A 20,119-nucleotide genomic window follows, 5' to 3' on the forward strand; every position below is an offset into this window, starting at 1 on the left:
TGGTACTGGCTTTACTCTCATAAAAAAGGGTGTGATCCCCTAGTGCCCGAGTGTACTCCTTTCAAAGACCAGGGAACACCATCTTCCCTGTGAGCAAAAGCCATTCCTTTCCCGATCTTGAGATTTATGTCTGCTAAGAAATGTCAGTGATTTCTCTTCTGGGCTTCCTGATTACCAGACCACAGAGACCTGGCAAAGTGAGCTCCTCAGTGGAAAGGCAGGACACAAAAGTGCAAATGTAGAACGTTTCACCATAATCAGCTTCTCCATAGTTGCAGGTAAATCCAATTTTAACAAATTAAATCCATTTTGAAATCCATAAAAGGATCTTTCTAGCCATAAAGTCTCAAGGTAAATCCTTTGGGTGTATAACAATTTCCTAATGTAGTTCTTTCAAAGGTTTGGATGTCATAAATCATATTATTTTACTCGTGCCCCAGTGCACAGATTCATGCACATTGAAAGGAAATTAATTAGAAGGTGGCTGGCAGGGCAGGACTGGGCAAGACGGGCTGGACATGCCCTGGAGCCAATCTCCCTCGGGCCCCCCCCCCGGCCCGCTGCACCTGGGGCGGCTCCACACCTCGAAGGGCATCTGCAGAGTGAGCGGGGTCCCTCCAGCAGGTAGGGTCCCTCAGCCTGGCCTGTGGGGATTGGCCAAAGCCGGCTCTCCCACATTCCCTGAGGGATCCTGGATTGGGAGAGGGCAGTTCTCGGGTGACGCACCCCAGAATCGGGCTCCCTCCTCTCTGGGTCTGGGGTGCATCACCTGAGAACCGCCACTGCCAAGTCACTACAGCTTGGCAGCTCCTGCGTTGAGCGTCTGCCCCCTGGTGGTCAGTGCACATCATACCTACCAGCCAGTCGGAAGGTCACTTAGCCTTTTATATATAGAGATAGCAAGGAATTCCTGTCCTCTATTACCTGAAAACCATTCCTATCCCCGACCACTTTCCTTATATAAGTACCATAGTAAATATCTGTAAATATCAGCATTTCATGGTAGCTTCGCACCCTTTAGAATATATTTGAATGCAAGCCATTATGGTATTAGGATGAAAATGACTCAGAATCAAGGCTTTGGCTCTTCCATGTGAATGTTTACTTACAGATTGGGAAAAAAATCCAATACTTTTAGGCACTGGCACTTCAGTGGTAAAATCCCAACTGACAATGAGAGGTCTTCTCTAATTCCTTCTCTTATAAGCAACTAAAACACAAGGTTCAGATCCAGATAAAAACCCTTCAAGCAAGTAAAAGAGCCCAGCCAGCATGGCTCAGTGGTTGAGCTTCGACCTATGAGTCAGCAGCCAGATTGGATTCCCTGTCAGGGCACATGCCTGGGTTGCAGGCTCGATCCCCAGTAAGTGGAGTGCAGGAGGCAGCAATCAATGCTTCTCTCTCATCATTGATGTTTCTCTCTCTCTCTCCCTTCCTCTCTGAAATCAATAAAAACATATTTAAAATAAAATAAGGTAAAAGATACCAAGCTGCAGAGAGTACGCTTTGATCGTTGGTGACTTGGGCTCTCTGACAGCAGCACACACTCAGTCTCACAGCCTCAAACAGGACTCAATCCAGATAAACAGGGAGTGTTTCATCTCAGCCAGGCTTCAAAGGCCAGGTTCGTTCAGACATCATTAGTTCTTTTTATTCCTTTGATGTATCTGTCTCTAGTGATGGAAACTCTTATTTTTTTTTTTAAAGAAACTAAAGCACAAAAGGAAACTGAAAAAGCTACAAACAGATTTGGCAACAGCTAAGCAAGAGGCTGCCATCATAGCCCTGGAGCTCAATGAGAAGATAAAGGCTCTATGTGAAGGAAAGCCAGCCCCTAGAGGTCAGTATCACCACGTGACAGTCACTGGCCCATGATCCTGGGCGGTATATATAGTGTTATTGGCAACCAGGCGAGAAGCAAGGCCACAGTGCCAGGCGCACACTGGCCCGGCGGCATGCTGACCTGGCCTGACCTCCATTCGGCATGAATGGCGATATCACAGGAACTACTCACTCTAGACGAGGTTCCTTTCACCATAAGAGAAGCAGAGAATGAATGAATAAGCGGTTCTTTAAAGGAAAGTCTCTGAAGCTGAAGAGCTGGACTGAAATAGATCTGATCCATGTCTTTGCACAAGCTGGGTGGCAGGGAGGGAAAGGCAGGGCCTAAGAGGAGAGACCCAAGGCCCCCCAGAGAAGGGGCTCGGGAACTGGGCAAGGAGAGGGGCTCATCTAAAAGTGTACATGGGTTTATAGACTAAGAAGGCACAGGGAAGGAAAGAAATCAGTGCTTTCACAATAGGCAACTGAGCCTGAAGCAAGTAGGGAAGGCTGGTTGGGGACAAAGTCTAGGTGGTTCAGAAAATTTTTAATAGCCACTTTGGTTTGGAATGTTTTGGTGTTGTTATTGTTGTATTTTATTTTATTTTATTTTATTAGCATTCTCTAAGAGACTATAATAAACACACATGGGGGGGGGGGGGTGATACCCAAAACCTCAGATTGTCATTAGCAATAATACAAGTTAACATTTAATACCATGTGCTAGGCATTTTGCTAAGTATTTCACGTGTATTTAATTTTCAGAAGTCAGTACATTTATGGATTCTACAAGAATAAGCAGAGGCTTAGAGATGCCCATTCCCTTGCCCCAGGTTAGATGTGTCTGAGCAACACCTGGGCACTCAGCCTCCAGACAGAAATGAACCGAGCCCAGGTGCCTGTGCAGCTCCAAGCCAGTGAGGCCTTTCGTTTCTGCTGTGCAGCAGTGGGAGCACACTTCCTCCTGCCTGCTGGATCTCTTGCAAAACTGTGATTCCCTGGGATAAAGGTCTTCCTTTGATGTGTGGCACTCTTGTAACGCCAAAAACATGCCATTGTTCTTACTCTGGCTTCCTTTATTACTCATAAGTAATTCTGGAAAAAGAGGAGGAGCGTGGAAATAAATGGGAGGAGGAGAAAATAGGCGCTGTGGTGGCTTCAGAAAGTGAGACACTCCCAGCATCCTGACCACATTGCAAAGCTTTTAATATGGATTTGTTTTTAATTTTCAGTTTTGAATAGCACTTTCCCAGGGTTGAAATGGCATATAACAGCCACCTTGAAACAAACGCTGAAGGTCAATTTGTTTTGCTCTTTCCACAGAAAATAAAGATAGTTTATGAATTTGCTTTTACCACCATGAAACCTAAAAGAATAAAATCTGTCAGAGAATCCCATCTATTTAAAGGTCTTTATTAATCTAAGGCATCATAGCCAGATTTCAACTCGGTTGCATAATAAGAAGCTGAGAGAAGGTTTCAACTGCTCCACTATATTTTTAATCTAGTGAAAAAAATATATATTATTGCAAGTTAGCTAATTCTCATTACTCATCTTTTGACAAAAATAATATCATTTGCTGTCTAATAACTTTGTTCCTTTAATATTTTGATAGGTCAAAATTAAAATAATATGGAGAGAATAGAAAACATTAAGTCCTACCTTCCTTCTTTGCCCATTTTTTTCTACATTTCTGTTTAAAAAAACAAAACTTATAGTACGGGGGGGAGGGGGGACCTACTGTATTATGAAAAGATACAAATTTCAATAAAGCCAGGTCTCCCACGTTCAATTACGGTTGAAAACAGGACTTCCTTTTGTTGCTTCTCTGATTTGGTGGAGGGAGAAACTGAGTCTGTGGACGGACATACAGGACTAAAGTCTTAAATTAAATATTTGCACATTCTTGCTCTCCCAGGGGCCCCAAGCAGCCTCACCCTGAATTCAATAGCCCAGAAGACTGTCAAGGCCGTTGTGGCCCCAGAGTAATATTAGCTCTTATTCTCAGAGACTTTGGTCACCTTGCCCTACCTATCAATTCACTTCAAAGCCAAGTCCTGAACGATGTCGGTAACTCCCACATATAATGACCCCCACTTAACCACAGAACGATTAGCGCTGACCCACCTCCCATACACATTCCTCAACCAGAACACCACCCTTCCCTTAGTTGTCTTGTGTCCTTTTATAAAATGTTTGTTTTCAGTTCTCAGACCTTTGTTTGCAAATGACAGATGCCCCAGTCATAACAGCTTAAGGGGAAAGGGTGATTTATTGGCACGCGTGTAAACAAACTGAGCAAGGGCATGCCATTAGTCTTGGAGTCTGATGGGTTCAGGGTCTCAAATATCACTCTGTGTCTCTCATCTCTGCTTCTCTCTACCTCGGGACTCCACTCTCTCAAGCAGGATGTCAGAAGAGACTAGAAACATGGCTCAAAGCAGCGATGGGCTGTCCTCCTTACCTGTCCTCCAGAGAGGAGAGAAAGCATTTTTTTTTCCAGCAGCTCCATTTAGAAGAAAAGTATAAGAACTCTGTCCTGGCATGGGTACCCTGAGGGTATATGAATAATCTTTGTGGCCAGGGTTGGGAACTACGGTTGGACAAGCTTCGGTCATGCACTCACCACTAGGTGATGGTGTAGAGCAGTGGTTCTCAACCTTGGCTGCCCATTAGAATCACCTGAGAATCTTTTAAAAATCCTGATTTCTGGACCTCATCCTCCGGAAATTCTGTTTCTTTGTTATGGGGTGGGGCCACAACATTAGTGACAAAGAAACAGAATTTCCGGAGGATGAGGCCCAGAAATCAGGATTTTAAAAAGATTCCCAAGTGATTCTAATGGGCAGCCAAGGTTGAGAACCACTGGTGTAGAGGGAAACAAGGGTGGGGAAGGGGAATGTTCTGACTCGGTGGTCGGCAAACTGCGGCTCGGCAAACCGCGGCTGGCGAGCCACATGTGGCTCTTTGGCCCCTTGAGTGTGGCTCTTTCACAAAATACCGACTTCTGCGCATGGGCCACGAAGTTTCAATCGCACTGTGCGTGCGCACCCGCACGTGGTATTTTGTGGAAGAGCCACACTGAAGGGGCCAAAGAGCCGCATGTGGCTCGTGAGCCGAAGTTTGCCGACCACGGTTCTGACTGATTGTTACTACAGGGCTAGATTGGGAGAAAAGCACTTCCTTAGAGGAAGGGATAGCCCACTACTGAAAAGAAAGAATGAAGGACCAAACCAACCTGTCCAATACATTCTCAGTAAGTGGTCAAATTAAAATGTAATGCTTAATGAATCACCCATCTTCGAGTATTTGTACTTTTTAAGTAGATTCTTTTTGATGAGCAAAAGAACGTAGTGATCCAAGAAATAAGTGTCCAATGGTGTAATTTCAGACCCCATAATAGATTGAGAGTGAACCACTTTGGGAAAGGAGTCCCCTTCCAGCCTCAATCAAGTGACGTCATAGACACCCACTCCAAAAGCCGGTCTTATTGTAACATGAAACTGCAAGAGGGGAAAACTGTGTTGATTCTAAACGACATGTTAACTGGATTAACATAAAGCTACTTCTCTGTTATAGTTACAAACTGATGCCTACAGTTCTAACAAGCAAGTTGAGATATTTATTCCAAATAAATTAGAATTTCTTTTTACCCAAATATGCACTTTTAAGCATATTCAAATTGATGAAACAGTGAGCTACCAAACTTTTTTCTTAATACATAACCACAGTAAATTATTTCATTGGCTCTAAAGAAATAAATGATTTAAGTCCATGGAAAGTTCAACTGAAAAGAAAAACACCTTTATTATAAAACTGGCACAGCAGGAAACTTACTTACAGCCTCAGTGTTGTTTGTTGATTTTACTTTGTTCAAATAATCACAGCCCAGGGCAGATTCCTTCCGTCATTTCCACAGCCTGCACCTGAGGTGCCCACCGCTTTATTTACTAGCAGAATTCAGTGAAATGCCTATTGTACGCTTGCAAAACACGAGTCCATCTTTTGCTAAATCTTAGTATGCAGGCACCTAAGGTTAAGTTTCAAAACAATCTTTGCTTCCTTTGGCTTAGGAGGACAAAATTACTTTGCAAAAGACCTCATTGACTACGTCCTTTTGTTGGCACAAGAGCATTAAGTCACTTGCTATAATGAAAGCTCCTATGTTTGACCAGAACATCAGGGTCCAGGTTTATAGATTCCAAGCTAGCATACTAAAGGGAATGCACTCTTCTGGATTTTTTTTCCCTTTTAATTCTTTTCTCTTAATATGCACAATGTGGTATCTAATCCTCACTTGCACAGTCCCACTGTCCCGGTGGAAGCCATATCAACTTTTAAGTCATCTCTTTGTTTGAGGAGATACTCCCAGGCAGTGCAGGTGCATTCTGGGTCAGGCCGATCCAGGACTCAATGTCTGAATAGAGCCAGACACATATTGAGGGGAGGCTTGTATAATAGGACTGACACCAGCGATCTTTTAGTGACACAAGACTGTTTTTAAACACTACCCCATTAATTTTAAGAACCAGACTATTGCTGTCCTATTTCTTAAGAGAGTCAGGAGCAATATCTCTTTGCCAACACCCAGAGCCAACTTTTAATCAACATTTTAAAGAGTATCTTTTATCATGATGTTCGCCTCCAGGCATTCAGCCCAAACTTTCTGTTCCTCTTTTTATCTCTCCTCCTGCAAACTTCCTCCAGATTAAAGCTTCCATTGCTTCTAGGTCAGCGGTTTTCAACCTGTGGGTCGCAACCCCTTTGTTTGTCGAATGACCCTTCACAGGGGTTGCCTAAGACCATCGGAAAACACATATATAATTACATATTGTTTTTGTGATTAGTCACTATGCTTTAATTATGTTCAATTTGTAACAATGAAATTGGGGGTCACCACAACATGAGGAACTGTATTTATTAAAGGGTCACGGCATTAGGAAGGTTGAGAACCACTGTTCTAGGTGTTAAGAAAAGAGTGATTTGAAGGTGTTGAGGCATTCTGGAATTAGATAGTGAAACTGGTTGCACAGGAATGTTACTACCATAAACCTAGTGAACTGTACACTTTACATTGGTTAACATGGTAAATTTTATGTTTTAAAATTTTATCTCAATTAGAAAAAAAGTTATTAAAACAATCCTCACTAAATGTAATGGCTGACACCCTGTCACATGTAAGTGTATTTTAATAAGTGCTTTGGGCCTAAATAAAATAATGACTTGGAAGAATTCCAAGAGAGAGGTCATATTAATATTTACTGGAGTAAGGCTAGTCTTGAGTAGCTGTCCACTAGTGCCTAGGTTTTCCGAACAATGCCATCCTTGGCTCTTTCCACTTGCTGTCAGCCCAGCTCTTTGAAAGGCTGCTAGTCCCCAGACTAGGAACCAACTCCCTAACCAATAGTTCTACATGCAACCTTCTTTCCCCACTGAACACACATATTTCTTTCACTAGTCTACCTAGAGTTTCCTAATAAAGCAACAAGGAAGGTCTTGGGATCTCACTGTTTCGACTGCTGGGACGTTGTCCAAAAGCACCTCTCACCACCCAGGTCATCAGACTGCATGGGGCTCAGTCTGCCATTTAGTCAAAGCACAAGCAAGTAGTCTGCTCTTCTTCCTGCTGCCAAGAGTGTTCTTGCCTTGACAGAAAGTGACAAGAACTTGAGGAAAACAAAAGGTGGAGATTCCACACCCACACACATTATTATCCCAACATTTGCAGAAAAGGGTTTTCCTTTAAGCATTTACTAAACCCTCAGAGGCAGAAACTATTCCAAGGTGGAATACTTCACATTTGAACCAATAAACACCAGCAATGACTATTAGGGAAAATGAGAGAAGACAGAAGTGATCACTTCAAGGGGTGCTCTGTAAGTATAATGAGTCCCTAAGGAAATAGAAATAGTTATATTTATCCTATAATATCTAAGTTTCATTTAGAGATTTCCCATCAGGTTGTCTTTTCCTTTTCCACTGAAGTCTCCCGAAATAGAGCTACTTTCTGAAATGGAACCCCAAAGCCAAGGTCTTCTCACTACTTCAGGAGTCCCCTCAAGGATAAGCAACTGCACCAGGAGTCCCTGCAAACCTTAGGGATTGATTGCACGAAGATCCCAAGAAATGCTATGTGTTTAATATGCATAACTTTAGAGTGATTCTCATTTTCAAAAGAACATGCGAGACCTCTAGGTCTAAAAGTCACTGGTATAAAAACTAGGTGTTTCTCAGGAATTTGTTAGCTGCAAGTGGCAGAAACCAAAACGAAACTAGTTCAAGCGGAAAAGAAATTGACTAGCTCCTGAGGCTGGCGGGAAGACTGAGCACAGGGTTTCTGGGTTGCTCATTTGGCTCTTGTTTCCTTGTTGGCCCCCTCTGAGCTATTGCCGGCCTGGATCAGGAAAGATCCCCTGGCTGCACTGGCTTAACAGTCCAGGGTGAACATCTGTTTCTGCCTGCTCACAACCATTTCCCCCTTCTTTTGAACAGAAGCATGATTTTCCTTTGGGGAGGTGTTCCTCTCCCATCCTCTGCAGTCCTGTGGGCCTGTGATCGTGGTGTGCGTTTCTCCCTTGACTCAGGGGAAGGCTGTGACTAGCAGAGCCAAACACTCTTGCTCTTTTTCAGAATCTTGAATCTTGAGCTGAGTTGAGTGAAAGAGGGCAGAAAAAGACTAAAAGACTAGAGCTGATTCATCCTGGAGGTTGGGCCTTGACCCCTGAAGAAGTTGTCTATTGCTTTTGATATCTTATCCCTAAGGCTACCTTTACAAAGTCTGGTTGTTAAGCTTTCCTTCAATACTGAGAGCTACCTTATATCTTTCCAATAAACTTTTTTTTTTTTTTTTGCTTAAAGTAGTCAGCATTGGCTTATAATACTTGTAGCCAAAGACTCTTAATTTTTTCTAGCTCCAGAGAATAGAACTTCTTTCTCATGGAACCTATACAGAAATTTCAGGGAAGGAATTTGATTGACCCTACTGGTATCACATTCTTACCTATGGATCAATCACTGTGGCCAAGGAAATGAGATATTATCATGGCCCTCACCTGGGTCATGTGCCAGAGGCCAAGGGCAAGGGAAAGTTTTCAGATAAAAGAGGAAGGGAAATTTTTCTGGACAGAAGACAAAAATTACCTCTCATTGTCCCCTTACATCTATTTTAGTTAAACCTCACAAACTTGGAGAAGACATTCATGAGCTGAAAATCTGTTTTATCTTATCAGGAAAATACCAAATTTCTCTTCTTTCTCCCTCCCCCCCCTTTTTTTAACTGCATATTTAGGCCCTTCCTTTGCAAAAGGTCTGGAAATCTATTTATTTTATAATTAACAAAGGGTAAGAAGATCCATTCTGAAATTTTTGGTTGGGGTCCAGTGTTTGCTAGCTACTCTAGCTGTGGGAATTCAATAATGTCAAGGTCCCCTCCCTCCTTTGTTTGTAAGACTAATTTTGGAATTATACAATGATCAGGAAATGGTGTTCCCTTCCTTCTGTCCATCCCTAAGGAATGGGTTTAAAAAAAAAAAAAAAGTCTACTGACTTCTGTATCCAGAGAGGTTGGATGAAAGGGCAAGCCCCAACTAAATGTCAGACAAGGCACATGGGAAATGGAGCTAGATCAATTAAAGGTTTCCTCCTTACGCATGGAGCCTGCTTTGATTGCCAGAAGAGCACGAGCTGTTTTAGAATGCTATTACATAACCTGGAGGAGAAGGAAGATTCTTCCTTTCAGGAAACGTGCAGAGAAGTAATGGGTGCTCCTTTGTCAAACATTGGCAGATGCACATTTATTTGTCAACATAAATGCATTAGAGAATTTCGGGTTACAAACAATTGTCAGCCAGCTGTCAGGACATTTGCAGCTACTCCTGGTACAAATCTCTTCATGCCAACGTAGAAAAAAAATCAATGATGTTCTCTCCTGTATTCTTCTAGAAACCTCAATATTATCTCATTTCATGACTCAATGTTTCCTGACAGATGCTGAAGTTAGAGGATAACTACATTGGCCATATGGATAGTTTTGGAGGGCTTGAGCTCATCAAATCAAATTTAGAGAGGATGCATAGAACAAGATTCTTCTGCGCAAGTGGGTACATTCTGTTTGAAGGCACAGGATTTCTTTCTGGCCAGCGGGATAGGGTTAGATAGGTACTCTTACGTACACATTAGATAATACCACTATGTGCTTTGTAGTAGCCTGCAAGAATATTTGTTTTTGAAGACACACTTCCTTGGAACAGATTACCCTACCATGTCTCTAAAATTCCTCAATCAAATAAAACCACACTTTGATATTGGACAAAGAACATACAACTAAGAAGAAATAAAGAGAAAGCATAAGAGGAACAGCATTATTCCTGATTCGTTAATATGCAGATGGATCCTGAAGTAGTGTCTTAATGGTGCTGCCAGAATAATTGCTGCCTGCAAGATGCAAAAACATTATCGCTCTTCTGCAGATGCTTTCTTTAATCCCAGAAATTATGGCTGCGGACATTGCTCTGATTTTCCAGGAAGACCTGGAAGTCCTGCCATGCCACGCTGTCATCTCAACCTGGGCATACTGTTACATCTGCTTCACAAAGATGCTCTAATCATGTTCCAGGGCCATTTTTCCCTTGGCCATTCCTAGTGAATAAGGAGGAAGCTCTGTTCCTATTTCAGAGAATTTGGGGTAGAATTTGGCAAACTGAGAAGGGAACAGCCCTCAGCCACAAACTGAATTTATATTCTTATAAAATGATCAGTTATATAACTCTAAAAGGTGAATTTCTGAGGCCAAAAAAATAAAAGGATGCAAGAGAGATACATGATGCTTCATGAATAGACAAAAACAAGAATTCGTATGAGTCTTCAAAAGCAGAACACGTATTTACAGACATAGGTCAAAAGGATAAAACTTACTTAGTTCTATACAATTCTAATATTACCCTAACTCTTAAAAAGTTCATAGTGTATAAGATAATAAGATGGCAAAATTTTGTCACACTGAGCTGCCTATAGCAGGATCCTGAGCTCAAGTTAAAGTCTCCTTCTCTAAGTTGACTCAAAATATGTCAACCCATTTGACAGTCTCTTCCAGTTCCTTTATCCCAAGTGACCAGAGTAACAATTTTAATAGCTTTTTAGGGTCAATAGGTCAATCTAACTTTGAATGAGTGACAAAACCTCTGATCTTATCCCAGGTTGCTAAGTAAATTTCTGACAAAAGGTAGTTAATTTTCAATTTGCTTTCTTTTATTTTTGTAAGGTATGCCACCAGCAGACAGTATTCATTTTAATTTAAAGTTAGATATAATGCTAATTAATATATAATTTTTATTTACTATTTTTTAAAAATTACTTGGAGGCAAGACATGTGGCTCAGTGGTTCAGCATTGACCTATGAACCAGGCGGTCACAGTTCGATTCCTAGGTTACAGGCTAGATTCCCAGTAGGGGGCGTGCAGGAGGTAGCTGATCAATGATTCTCTCATCATTGATGTTTCTATCTCTCTCTCCCTCTCTGAAATCAATAAAAAATATATATATTTTAAATTACTTGAAGTTTTGAGAACTCTTTTAAAGTGCACTTTATGTTTCCAGGTTTAAAAATTTCATATATCTATAGTGATATTATTAGAACTAAAAATCAAAACATAGCCTGACATTGTTCTAACATATAAAATTACATTCATATTCAAAAATATTTGAAATCAGGAGTGTGCTACAGGATCCTAAATATATTATTACTGTATTTATAGTTCAAGTAGGGTTGCATGAGAGAGTGGAAATACCACATTTATTTGGCTGATTTTACTTGTGATCTTAGCAGCTAAGAGTCTTGTAGGGTCTTCAATGTGAAGGGTAGTAGAATGTAATTAATGCCACAAATCCAATAGACTGTCGGGAATCATTAAGGAAAACAGAGAGCTGATTACTCTGAAAGTGAGAATCAGTGCTTATCTTCATTAATTACATCAGAAGAAAAAATATTAGAATCATACCTGATATAATCCACCTATCTCAATGCTATAAATAACATATTCAGATGCAAGTGGCTGATTGTTTCTTTTTCATAGCCATAACTTTTCTATATGAGTCCCAAGAGAAGGTAATTGAACTTGAGAAAAGATGTCCTTTTGAGGTTGCTTTTGATCTGAAGCCAAAGGGAAGTAATTTATTTAGCAGAAGCTGTGGGTTCTAAACAATGTCTATGTGGTAATATTGGCAAGCAAAATTAAATATACCTTAATTTATTTGTCAATAAAGCAGTACCAAGATGCTAAGAAGTCTCTTCAAGATAAATTCTTAAGGAAATGGAGACTGGTTGAGGTTTTCTTTTTTCCTTCCACATGAGCATAGGCTCATAAACACTCTTATTTACATTCTATAAAAAGGCTTTGGTCCTTTAAAACTTTCCTGAAAAACACTGATCAACCTACCAGTCTTTTATTGCCTCATTTACATAAGCTTTTCTTTTGGTTAATTTAATCTAAGGTAATAAACAAACACTCTTACTCTTTTTTTAAATACTGATTTTACATGTATATTTCTATTTTGGTAATATTTGTATTATTCCTGGACAGATTGCATGTATGCGTTATATTTGGTCTTAGAAAGCTAAGCAAGAAAGAAAAAAATCTTAATTGAATTTTAAATCAAGGAAGGGAAAGAACAAAAAATAAATATTACACTAGAGAAATAAAATCCACATGAAATGAGTAAAATCCGAACCTAATTGATGTGGCGATATGCACTGGGAATTTCCCCCAAAATGCCACTGGGTAACTGAAGACTTAGTACCAGTTATTTCCTCTTTCTAAGCTGCCTTAACCCTTTAACCCGTGTCTGCACCCCTGCCCCATTTTTCCTTCTTATCCTTCTTCAGAGTGTCCTTTGGAACTACCTCCATCGCCACTACCATCTCTCCACCCACTCCCTGGCCTTCTCATGAGTTATGCATCCATAAGCCTTGTGCACACTGCAGTTATAACACCTATTATTAATATCTCTTTGCTTAGCTTTCTTTACAAATAGGTTATAGATTTCTTGAAGAGAAACAGATGGAATCTTCTTTGTATCCAGAGCCTAGCACAGCGCCTGATGCTTGATGGTCATGAAATGTTGAATGGACGGATATGGAATAAAATAATGGATTCTGTCCTGGCGCTCTATTGCTTGATACGTTTATGAATTACTGGGTGATGGAGAGAGTTTGCTTATTAGATTAAAATTTTAATGTCAACCCAAGTGGCAGATTCACCAGAGTGTAATTTCAGATTGCCAGTGATGCCCATGGGATCGCCAGCACAGCCTTCTGGCTCCCAGGTTGAGGGAGATGATCAAATCCTAAAATTGATTGGAAGTATTCCTAGTTCTTCTGCACTGTATTGTAATAAGCTGACTTTGAATTATTGCTGTGTTATTTTATAAATTTTCACGTTACCATTTCAACTCAACAGTGTCATGTACTCAGGATTCAAATCAGAGCTTTGTTATTACATTGGCCGATCCTATAAAAACTAAACTGAACATTAGTTCCAAAGTCTTTTCTGAACTACTTTTGAATTGGCTGGCCTCCCTGCACTATTTGGCACTCTGGGCCGGCACCCAGCAAGCCTGCATTGGCCATGGTCTACGCCTTGAGCCACGCTGACGCTGCCCATTGTGCACACCACTTCCTGATATCTCCTCTGGCCCTATCACTACTTGACAATTTTATGATTATTTATTTGGTTCCAAAACTCAAGGTGACTTCTTGGGTTCTTACTAATTTTGTGATTAATGGATATGTCCCCTGGCATATTTCTGCTTCCAGCTTTTAGGTAATATCTTGCCTAATCCTAGTTCAGCCTTTAGGATTCTCTCTCTTGTAGCCTGATGTTCCATTCAAGTTGGTCTGGTTCCCATAGATACCAAGATCTGTTAGGAATTTAAGCTTCTATGGTCTGGCTGAAGTCAACTGTTGCTTATTTTCATTTAGATCTTGATTACCTAACCTCTGTTCCTTCACAAACGGTCTTGTTATTTCTTAATCATCTCAGTGCTTTACACTAAAGGCAGGTTAATTATTCAGGAGCACAGGTTTGGTAAACTTACTTTCATAATCAGAAACACTTCAATGGCTTCCCATTGCCTGGGAAGTAAAGTTTATATTTTTAGCCTGGCTGGTTTCTACATATCTTTCTAGATTGGTTTTTTAAAACTTCCTTTTACACACTCATATTCCTTCTCTCCATCACTTGCCTGATAAAACATCTGGTAGAAGTCCTCATCTCTCTGTCCACTCCTGCCTGTTTCTACTTTGTAGCATGACTATAGACCTCAGATGAGCATTTAACTTTGCCCAGAAAAGCAGCCATGATTTTTTTCTAGAAGGTTGCTTTCTCATTCTCCAAGACAACTATTCTGTACCTTCATCTCTTCCAAGACTTCTTTCCCCTCCTCCACACTTACACCCATCTGATGACCTCACCTATAATTTGCTGAGAATACACAGGCCGTCACACGGGGACTCTCCCATCTTTCCAACAAATCTAAATTCTTGCTTCATGTTGTCACCTGTGTTCTCCTGACAGCCTTTTGTTTGTGTTCCTCGCCCATTCAAGGCTCTATCCTCTACTAGTGCGCCAGACCCCATGGTTCTCACCTTTCTGGGTATGTCACTTATTTACCCTGCTTCACACTTGCATCATCTACTCCTCTTTACAAGCTCATTCCTATCTGCATATTTACATGTTAGCACTTTACACCTCTGCCAAAACTTTCTTTGATTTCTCATCACTCTTATTCCCACTCTTATTCTAAGATAAACAGCCCTATACAATGTCTTCACTTCCTCGCCTTCCTCACATTTGCTATTTAATCCACCTCAGTCTTGTTCTCTCCACCCTGTTTAGATGAGGATATTTGACTGAAAGTGCTCTAGTCAAGGTCCCCAACAACCTTCATGATGACAGACCTCGTGTAAACTCTTCTGTGTTCATCTCACCTGAACTCAGAGCATCATACAACACAGAAGACCACTCCTTCCTTCTTGATACATTTCCAATCTTGGCCTGTGTCAAACCACATGGTCCAGGTTTTTCTTTTTCCATATTAGTTACTTCTCTAACGTGTTGAATTCTACTTTATAGAATCTCTAAATATCTTCAAGACCTAGTGCCACATCCCCTCTTCTTCTGAATCTTCTCTTATTCCCTGATTGTCTCATTCATTCTCATGGCCTTAAATATCACCTACAGTCTAATAATTCCTAAATTTGTATCTCTAGTCCAACCTTCTTCCCTTAACTCCAAACCCATATGTTTTCAGGTGGACTTTATATTTTATATTTCTTGTTGTTTAGCTAACCTTCCAACCTAATCCTGCTTCAAACATGTCTTCCCCTGTCTTCTCCCGTCTTAGGCAATGGCACCACCAACCCTGTTACTCAAGCTAAACAAATTGGTAAAAAGGAAAGTTATAAATTGGGTTCAGTGTGGTAAAGAAAAGAGAGTTCTATGACATAAAATAGAGGTTGAAGTACAAGTGGAGAACACATTGATGATGTAGGTCAGCCAAAACCTCTTTAAGGAGGACATGCCATTTCAACTGGAACATGAAATATGAGAAGGAATCATGCCTATAGAAAGGCAGAGGAAGAGCACTGTTATTACTGTTATAGCAAATAGCAAGCATAAAACTGTTTTAGGGAAACAGTTCCGTGTATTTTTATAAAAGTTAGACATAGAATAACCCAGGAGTGAAGTAAGTAAGAGGAAGGTCGCAGGGAATGAGTATGTAATGATAGGGACTAGATCAAAATGTGAGTATTCCAATAGTCCAGGTGGTGGTTTGGACCAGAAAAGCAGAATTGGAGAGAATGAATTTAAATTCTTTAAAACATTTTTAAATTATTTTGAAAGTTTTATTGTGGCATAAAACACATAAAGTGTTTATCATTTTAACCATTTGTAGGTGTTCAACTCAATGGTATTGAATACATTCACGGTGCTGTATAACCATCACCACTACTGATATCCAAAACTTTTTCATCATCTCCAACAAAATTCTGTACCCTTAAACAATAACTCCCTCTTCCTTGCAGCCCCTGGCAATCTCTATTCTGCTGTCTGTCCCTATGAATTTGTCCAGTATAGGACTTCATGTAAGTGAAATCATATAGTGTTTATCCTCCTGTGGTTGGCTTATTTCACTAAGCTATGCATATTTTCAAGGTTCATCTGTGTTGTAGCATATATTATTAAAAGTGTGTCCCTTTTTATGGCTTAATGATATTCTATTTTATGTATAGCCCACATTTTTTTAAATTTTAAATTGATTTCATCCTTTTTGGGGAATCAGAATTAGTGAGACATGATGATAAATTGGATGTGGGGGAGAAAGAAATGAAGGTAACAAGAATGATTCCTAGGACTCTAGCTTGTGAAAACAAGAGGCAAGAGATAAGTGGGGAAGACTTGAAAAGAATATTTCTTAATCCTAATCAAACTGAATAAGAATTCATAATCTACTGAATAGAGGGGGATTCCTGAGGCATGAGGTCCCCATTAGGGTCTGAAAGAATAAATATGAGTTAACCATTTTAAGAGGTATGCATGGGAGGAAGTTAGATACAGAAGAAAATTTAAAAAGAGTAGACCAAACGATAACAGTAATAAAGATCTCTGTTTTATTTGTTTTGCCTGGAATACCCACCTGTAATTCCTATGGCCCTCTCTAAATTTTTCCTGATCTTCAAGTCCCAGGTGAAATGCCAGCTTTTCAGAGTCCCTTACCCATTTATTTATGCTCTTTTATTTTTTTCATTTTTTGTTTGTTTGTTTAAAGTATTATAAATAGTAGTACATAGTCTCCTTTTCCCCCCATTGTCCTCCCCCAGTCACCCCCACCCCCGGCACATGCCCTCATTTTGTCCATTTCTTCCTTATTATACCATAAACTCTTAGAGGGGTGTATTGTGTCTTTTGCATATTTGTATCTTCAGGACTATTGCCTTACATAAAGAAGACTAGAAGTGCTGGTTTTTAGCAGAGTATCATTATAAAAAAATGAGAATGGAAGATAACATGCAAACTGCTAGCCTAAAACAAGCCAAGAGGCTATAATGAACATTAATTACAAAAATTATTATTTGAAGATTTTAAAGTTTTTTATATCAGAATTAAGTTGTACAATTATTTGATGCCATTGCATTTTGAGAGCAATGAAGAAAGCCTCAAAATTACAAAGTAAACATCATAGAACCTTAGTATCTTAAAAGAAAAAGTAGACAATTCTGAGATAGCTAAGGGGCTGTTTTTTTGTTGTAGTTATTATATTTTGTTACATGTAAATATAATAACCAGAAAGATTAATTCCTGCATGGAACTATCAGTACAGAAAAGTAAGATACAGTCATTTCTAACTTATATAAACATTGGTTCAGGATCTAAGATGCTGACATTAGTTGATATATAGTGTAGATTTTCAAATGCCTTAAAATAATCTATGCAAACTCAAAATATATTCTCATTATAATTAGAATTACTTGCAAGTATGTATATAGATTTCAAATACATAGGTATAATGGAGAGGATTTAAAATATATCTTCACTAACAAATAGATAGGGTACTGGTAGAGTTACCTTAAACCACAGAGACTCAACCTGTCAAAATTCTAAACAAGAGCCCAGCCAGTGTGGCTCAGTAGTTGAGCATTGACCTATGAACCAGGAGGTCACTGGTTCAATTCCCTGTCAAGGTACCTCCCTGGGTTGTGGGCTCGAACCCTATCAGGGGGCATGCAGGAGGCAACCAAGCAATGATTCTCTCTCATCATTGATGTTTATATCTCTCTCTCCCTCTCCCATCCTTTCTGAAATCAATAAAAATATATATTAAAAATATTCTAAACAAGAATATGTCAACAAATATGGAAAATAAAACAATAGCCAACAGGCTAGAAACATTCAATATACATTCAAATTTTTAAGAAAGAAAATGCCAAGCAGTGCAGTAACTATAGGGCCATTGCTCTAATTTCCCATGCAAGTAAAATGATACTCAAGGTGATGCAACAAAGGCTTGTATCTTATATGGAGCAAGAAATGCTGGATGTTACAGCTGGATTCGGAAAAGGAAGAGGCACTCGAGACCTAATTGTGAACATTTATTGGATACTGAAGTGCTCCAAATAATTTTTAAAAGATTAGTGTATGTTTTACAGACTACAGTAAAGCCTTTGACTGTATAGCTCATGAAAATCTATGGGTTGCTCTAAAAGAAATGGGTGTGCCTTAGCACTTGATTGTCCTGACAGGTAACCTTTATTGTGGACAGGAAGCCACTGTCAGGACAGCATATGGAGGGGCAGAATGGTTTCTTATAGGCAATGTTGTCAGATGAGGGTGCATCTTATCTATTTGTGTAATCTGTACGCAGAACATATCATAGGAAAAACTGGGCTAGACTCAGAGAAAGGAGGAGTAAAAACTGGTGGAAGAAATATCAGTAAATTAAGATACATTGATGACACCACCTTACTGACAGAAAGTAGCAATGATTTGAAACAACTTCTGAGGAAATTGAAAGGAGAAAATGCTAAAGCAGGACTGCCATTGGGACATCAAGACAAAAGTCATGACTACAGAAGAAATATACAACTTTAACCTAGACAATGAAGACATCAAAATTGGTAAAGATTGTCCTTACCTTGGTGCAGTCATCAATGCAAATGGAGACTGCAGCCAAAAAATTAAGAATGAGACTCAAAAGGGCAGCAATGGAAGAATTAAGAGAGACCATCAAATGCAAGGATGGGTCATCAGAGACCAAGGCTAAGATCATCCATACTCTCCTGTTCCCAATTTGTATGTGTGGTTGCAAGAGTTGGACAGTGAAGAAGGCTAATAGGAACCAAATTGATTCATTTGAAATATGGTGTTGGAGAAGGGCTCTGTGGATAACCTGGACTGCTGGTTTTAAGATGAACGAGTGGGTCCTAGAGCAAACTAAAGCCTGAGATATCACTGGAAGCAAAAATGACAAAACTGAAGCTGTCCTACCTCAGGCACATCAGGAGAAGGCAGGACTCTTTGGAAAAGACAATCATGCTGGGGAAAATGGAAGGCAGCAGTATAAAAGGAAGACCAAATAGGAGGTGGATTGACCTTATAACAGAAGCCACAGGCATGAATCTCAGGAGTTGAGCAGAACTGTTGAGAACAGTACATTGTGGCCATCACTCATTCTTGGGTCACCAGAAGTCTGAGCAGACCTAACAGCTTGTAACACACACAAATCTAATAGTTCACTTGGCAACTAGCAGTGTGGTCCTGACATCATCTTATCATTGTCCAGTTTTACAAAAATTTGGCATTGTTTTATATGATGTTCTTTTTTAAAAAAGCCTAGATAATTATAGATTTTAAAGAAGGATTTAGAAATTGGTATTATAGTAAAATGTGAAAAAAAATCAACAATCTGGTTAAATATAAACTCATAGTTCAGGGTTAGAAAAAAAAAAAGAAGTCTAGAGTAGGTTTATGTTAAAGTAAAATAACAGAGAAAATAATGCTCTCCATTGTTTAGAGGGACAAAGAAGTGGCAGAAATCCAAATACCACAGGAGACAAGATTAATATTAAGTATATCTGTCAACATCCTGTTTGAAAATCTGAGCCAGGATCTGAGGTATCTAAAAACATCCAGAGGGGTTTCTCCTGAGAATGACTCACACTCTCTGTAGCAGAAAGCCCTAAAATATCAGCAGAGGATGTTAGAAGTCAAACGGACCTAAGTGACCATCTTGTCCAACTCCCATGTTTTATAGATGAGAAAACTAGGGCCCAGAAAACTCTCTTTCCACTCTGCAGCTCTGGGAGGCACCAGGAAGTAATAGACAGAATACATACTTTGGAACCATACAGAAGTAGGTTTAGATCCCAACTCAGTCGCTCAGATAAGTCCTTTACTAGCTCTGAGCCTCAATTTCCTCAAGTGTCATATGGGAGTAGCTACTTTTTCAAGGTGGTTGTGAGATTAGGAATAATGTACATAAAGCATTTGGCACATAGAGAATCAACGAGTGCTAATTCTTACTACCCAAAATGCTGGGGTTCATGGCAGAACAAGGACATCAACCTCAATCCAAGCGTGTCCTCAGATACCTTTAAGAAATCCCAATCAGCAGATCTCTTTCCAAAACAAGGGTAAGCAGAGAGGGTGGTACACTCTTCTATAAATACTTAGACCTTTAATACTCTGGAAATATCAAATGAGTCAGTATTTTTTTTTCCTTCTACAAATTGGAGGTTTATTTCCAC

At 39.8% G+C, this 20,119-nt stretch overlaps 1 protein-coding gene across 1 annotated transcript in view; it reads left to right on the forward strand.

Annotated features, from left to right (window-relative positions):
* The window catches only part of CCDC192 (coiled-coil domain containing 192), a 214,159-nt gene that overhangs the window by 136,239 nt on the left and 57,801 nt on the right, over positions 1 to 20,119 (forward strand). The window contains exon 6 of the mRNA XM_070411498.1: positions 1,708 to 1,840. Coding sequence (XP_070267599.1) covers positions 1,708 to 1,840 — 133 coding nt within the window. The remainder of the gene's footprint in view (positions 1 to 1,707; positions 1,841 to 20,119) is intronic.

Source organism: Myotis yumanensis, unplaced genomic scaffold (assembly GCF_028538775.1).
Source record: "Myotis yumanensis isolate MYYU_CA2020_CCGP unplaced genomic scaffold, mMyoYum1.0.hap1 SCAF_4, whole genome shotgun sequence".
NCBI classification, from domain to species: Eukaryota; Metazoa; Chordata; class Mammalia; order Chiroptera; family Vespertilionidae; genus Myotis; species Myotis yumanensis.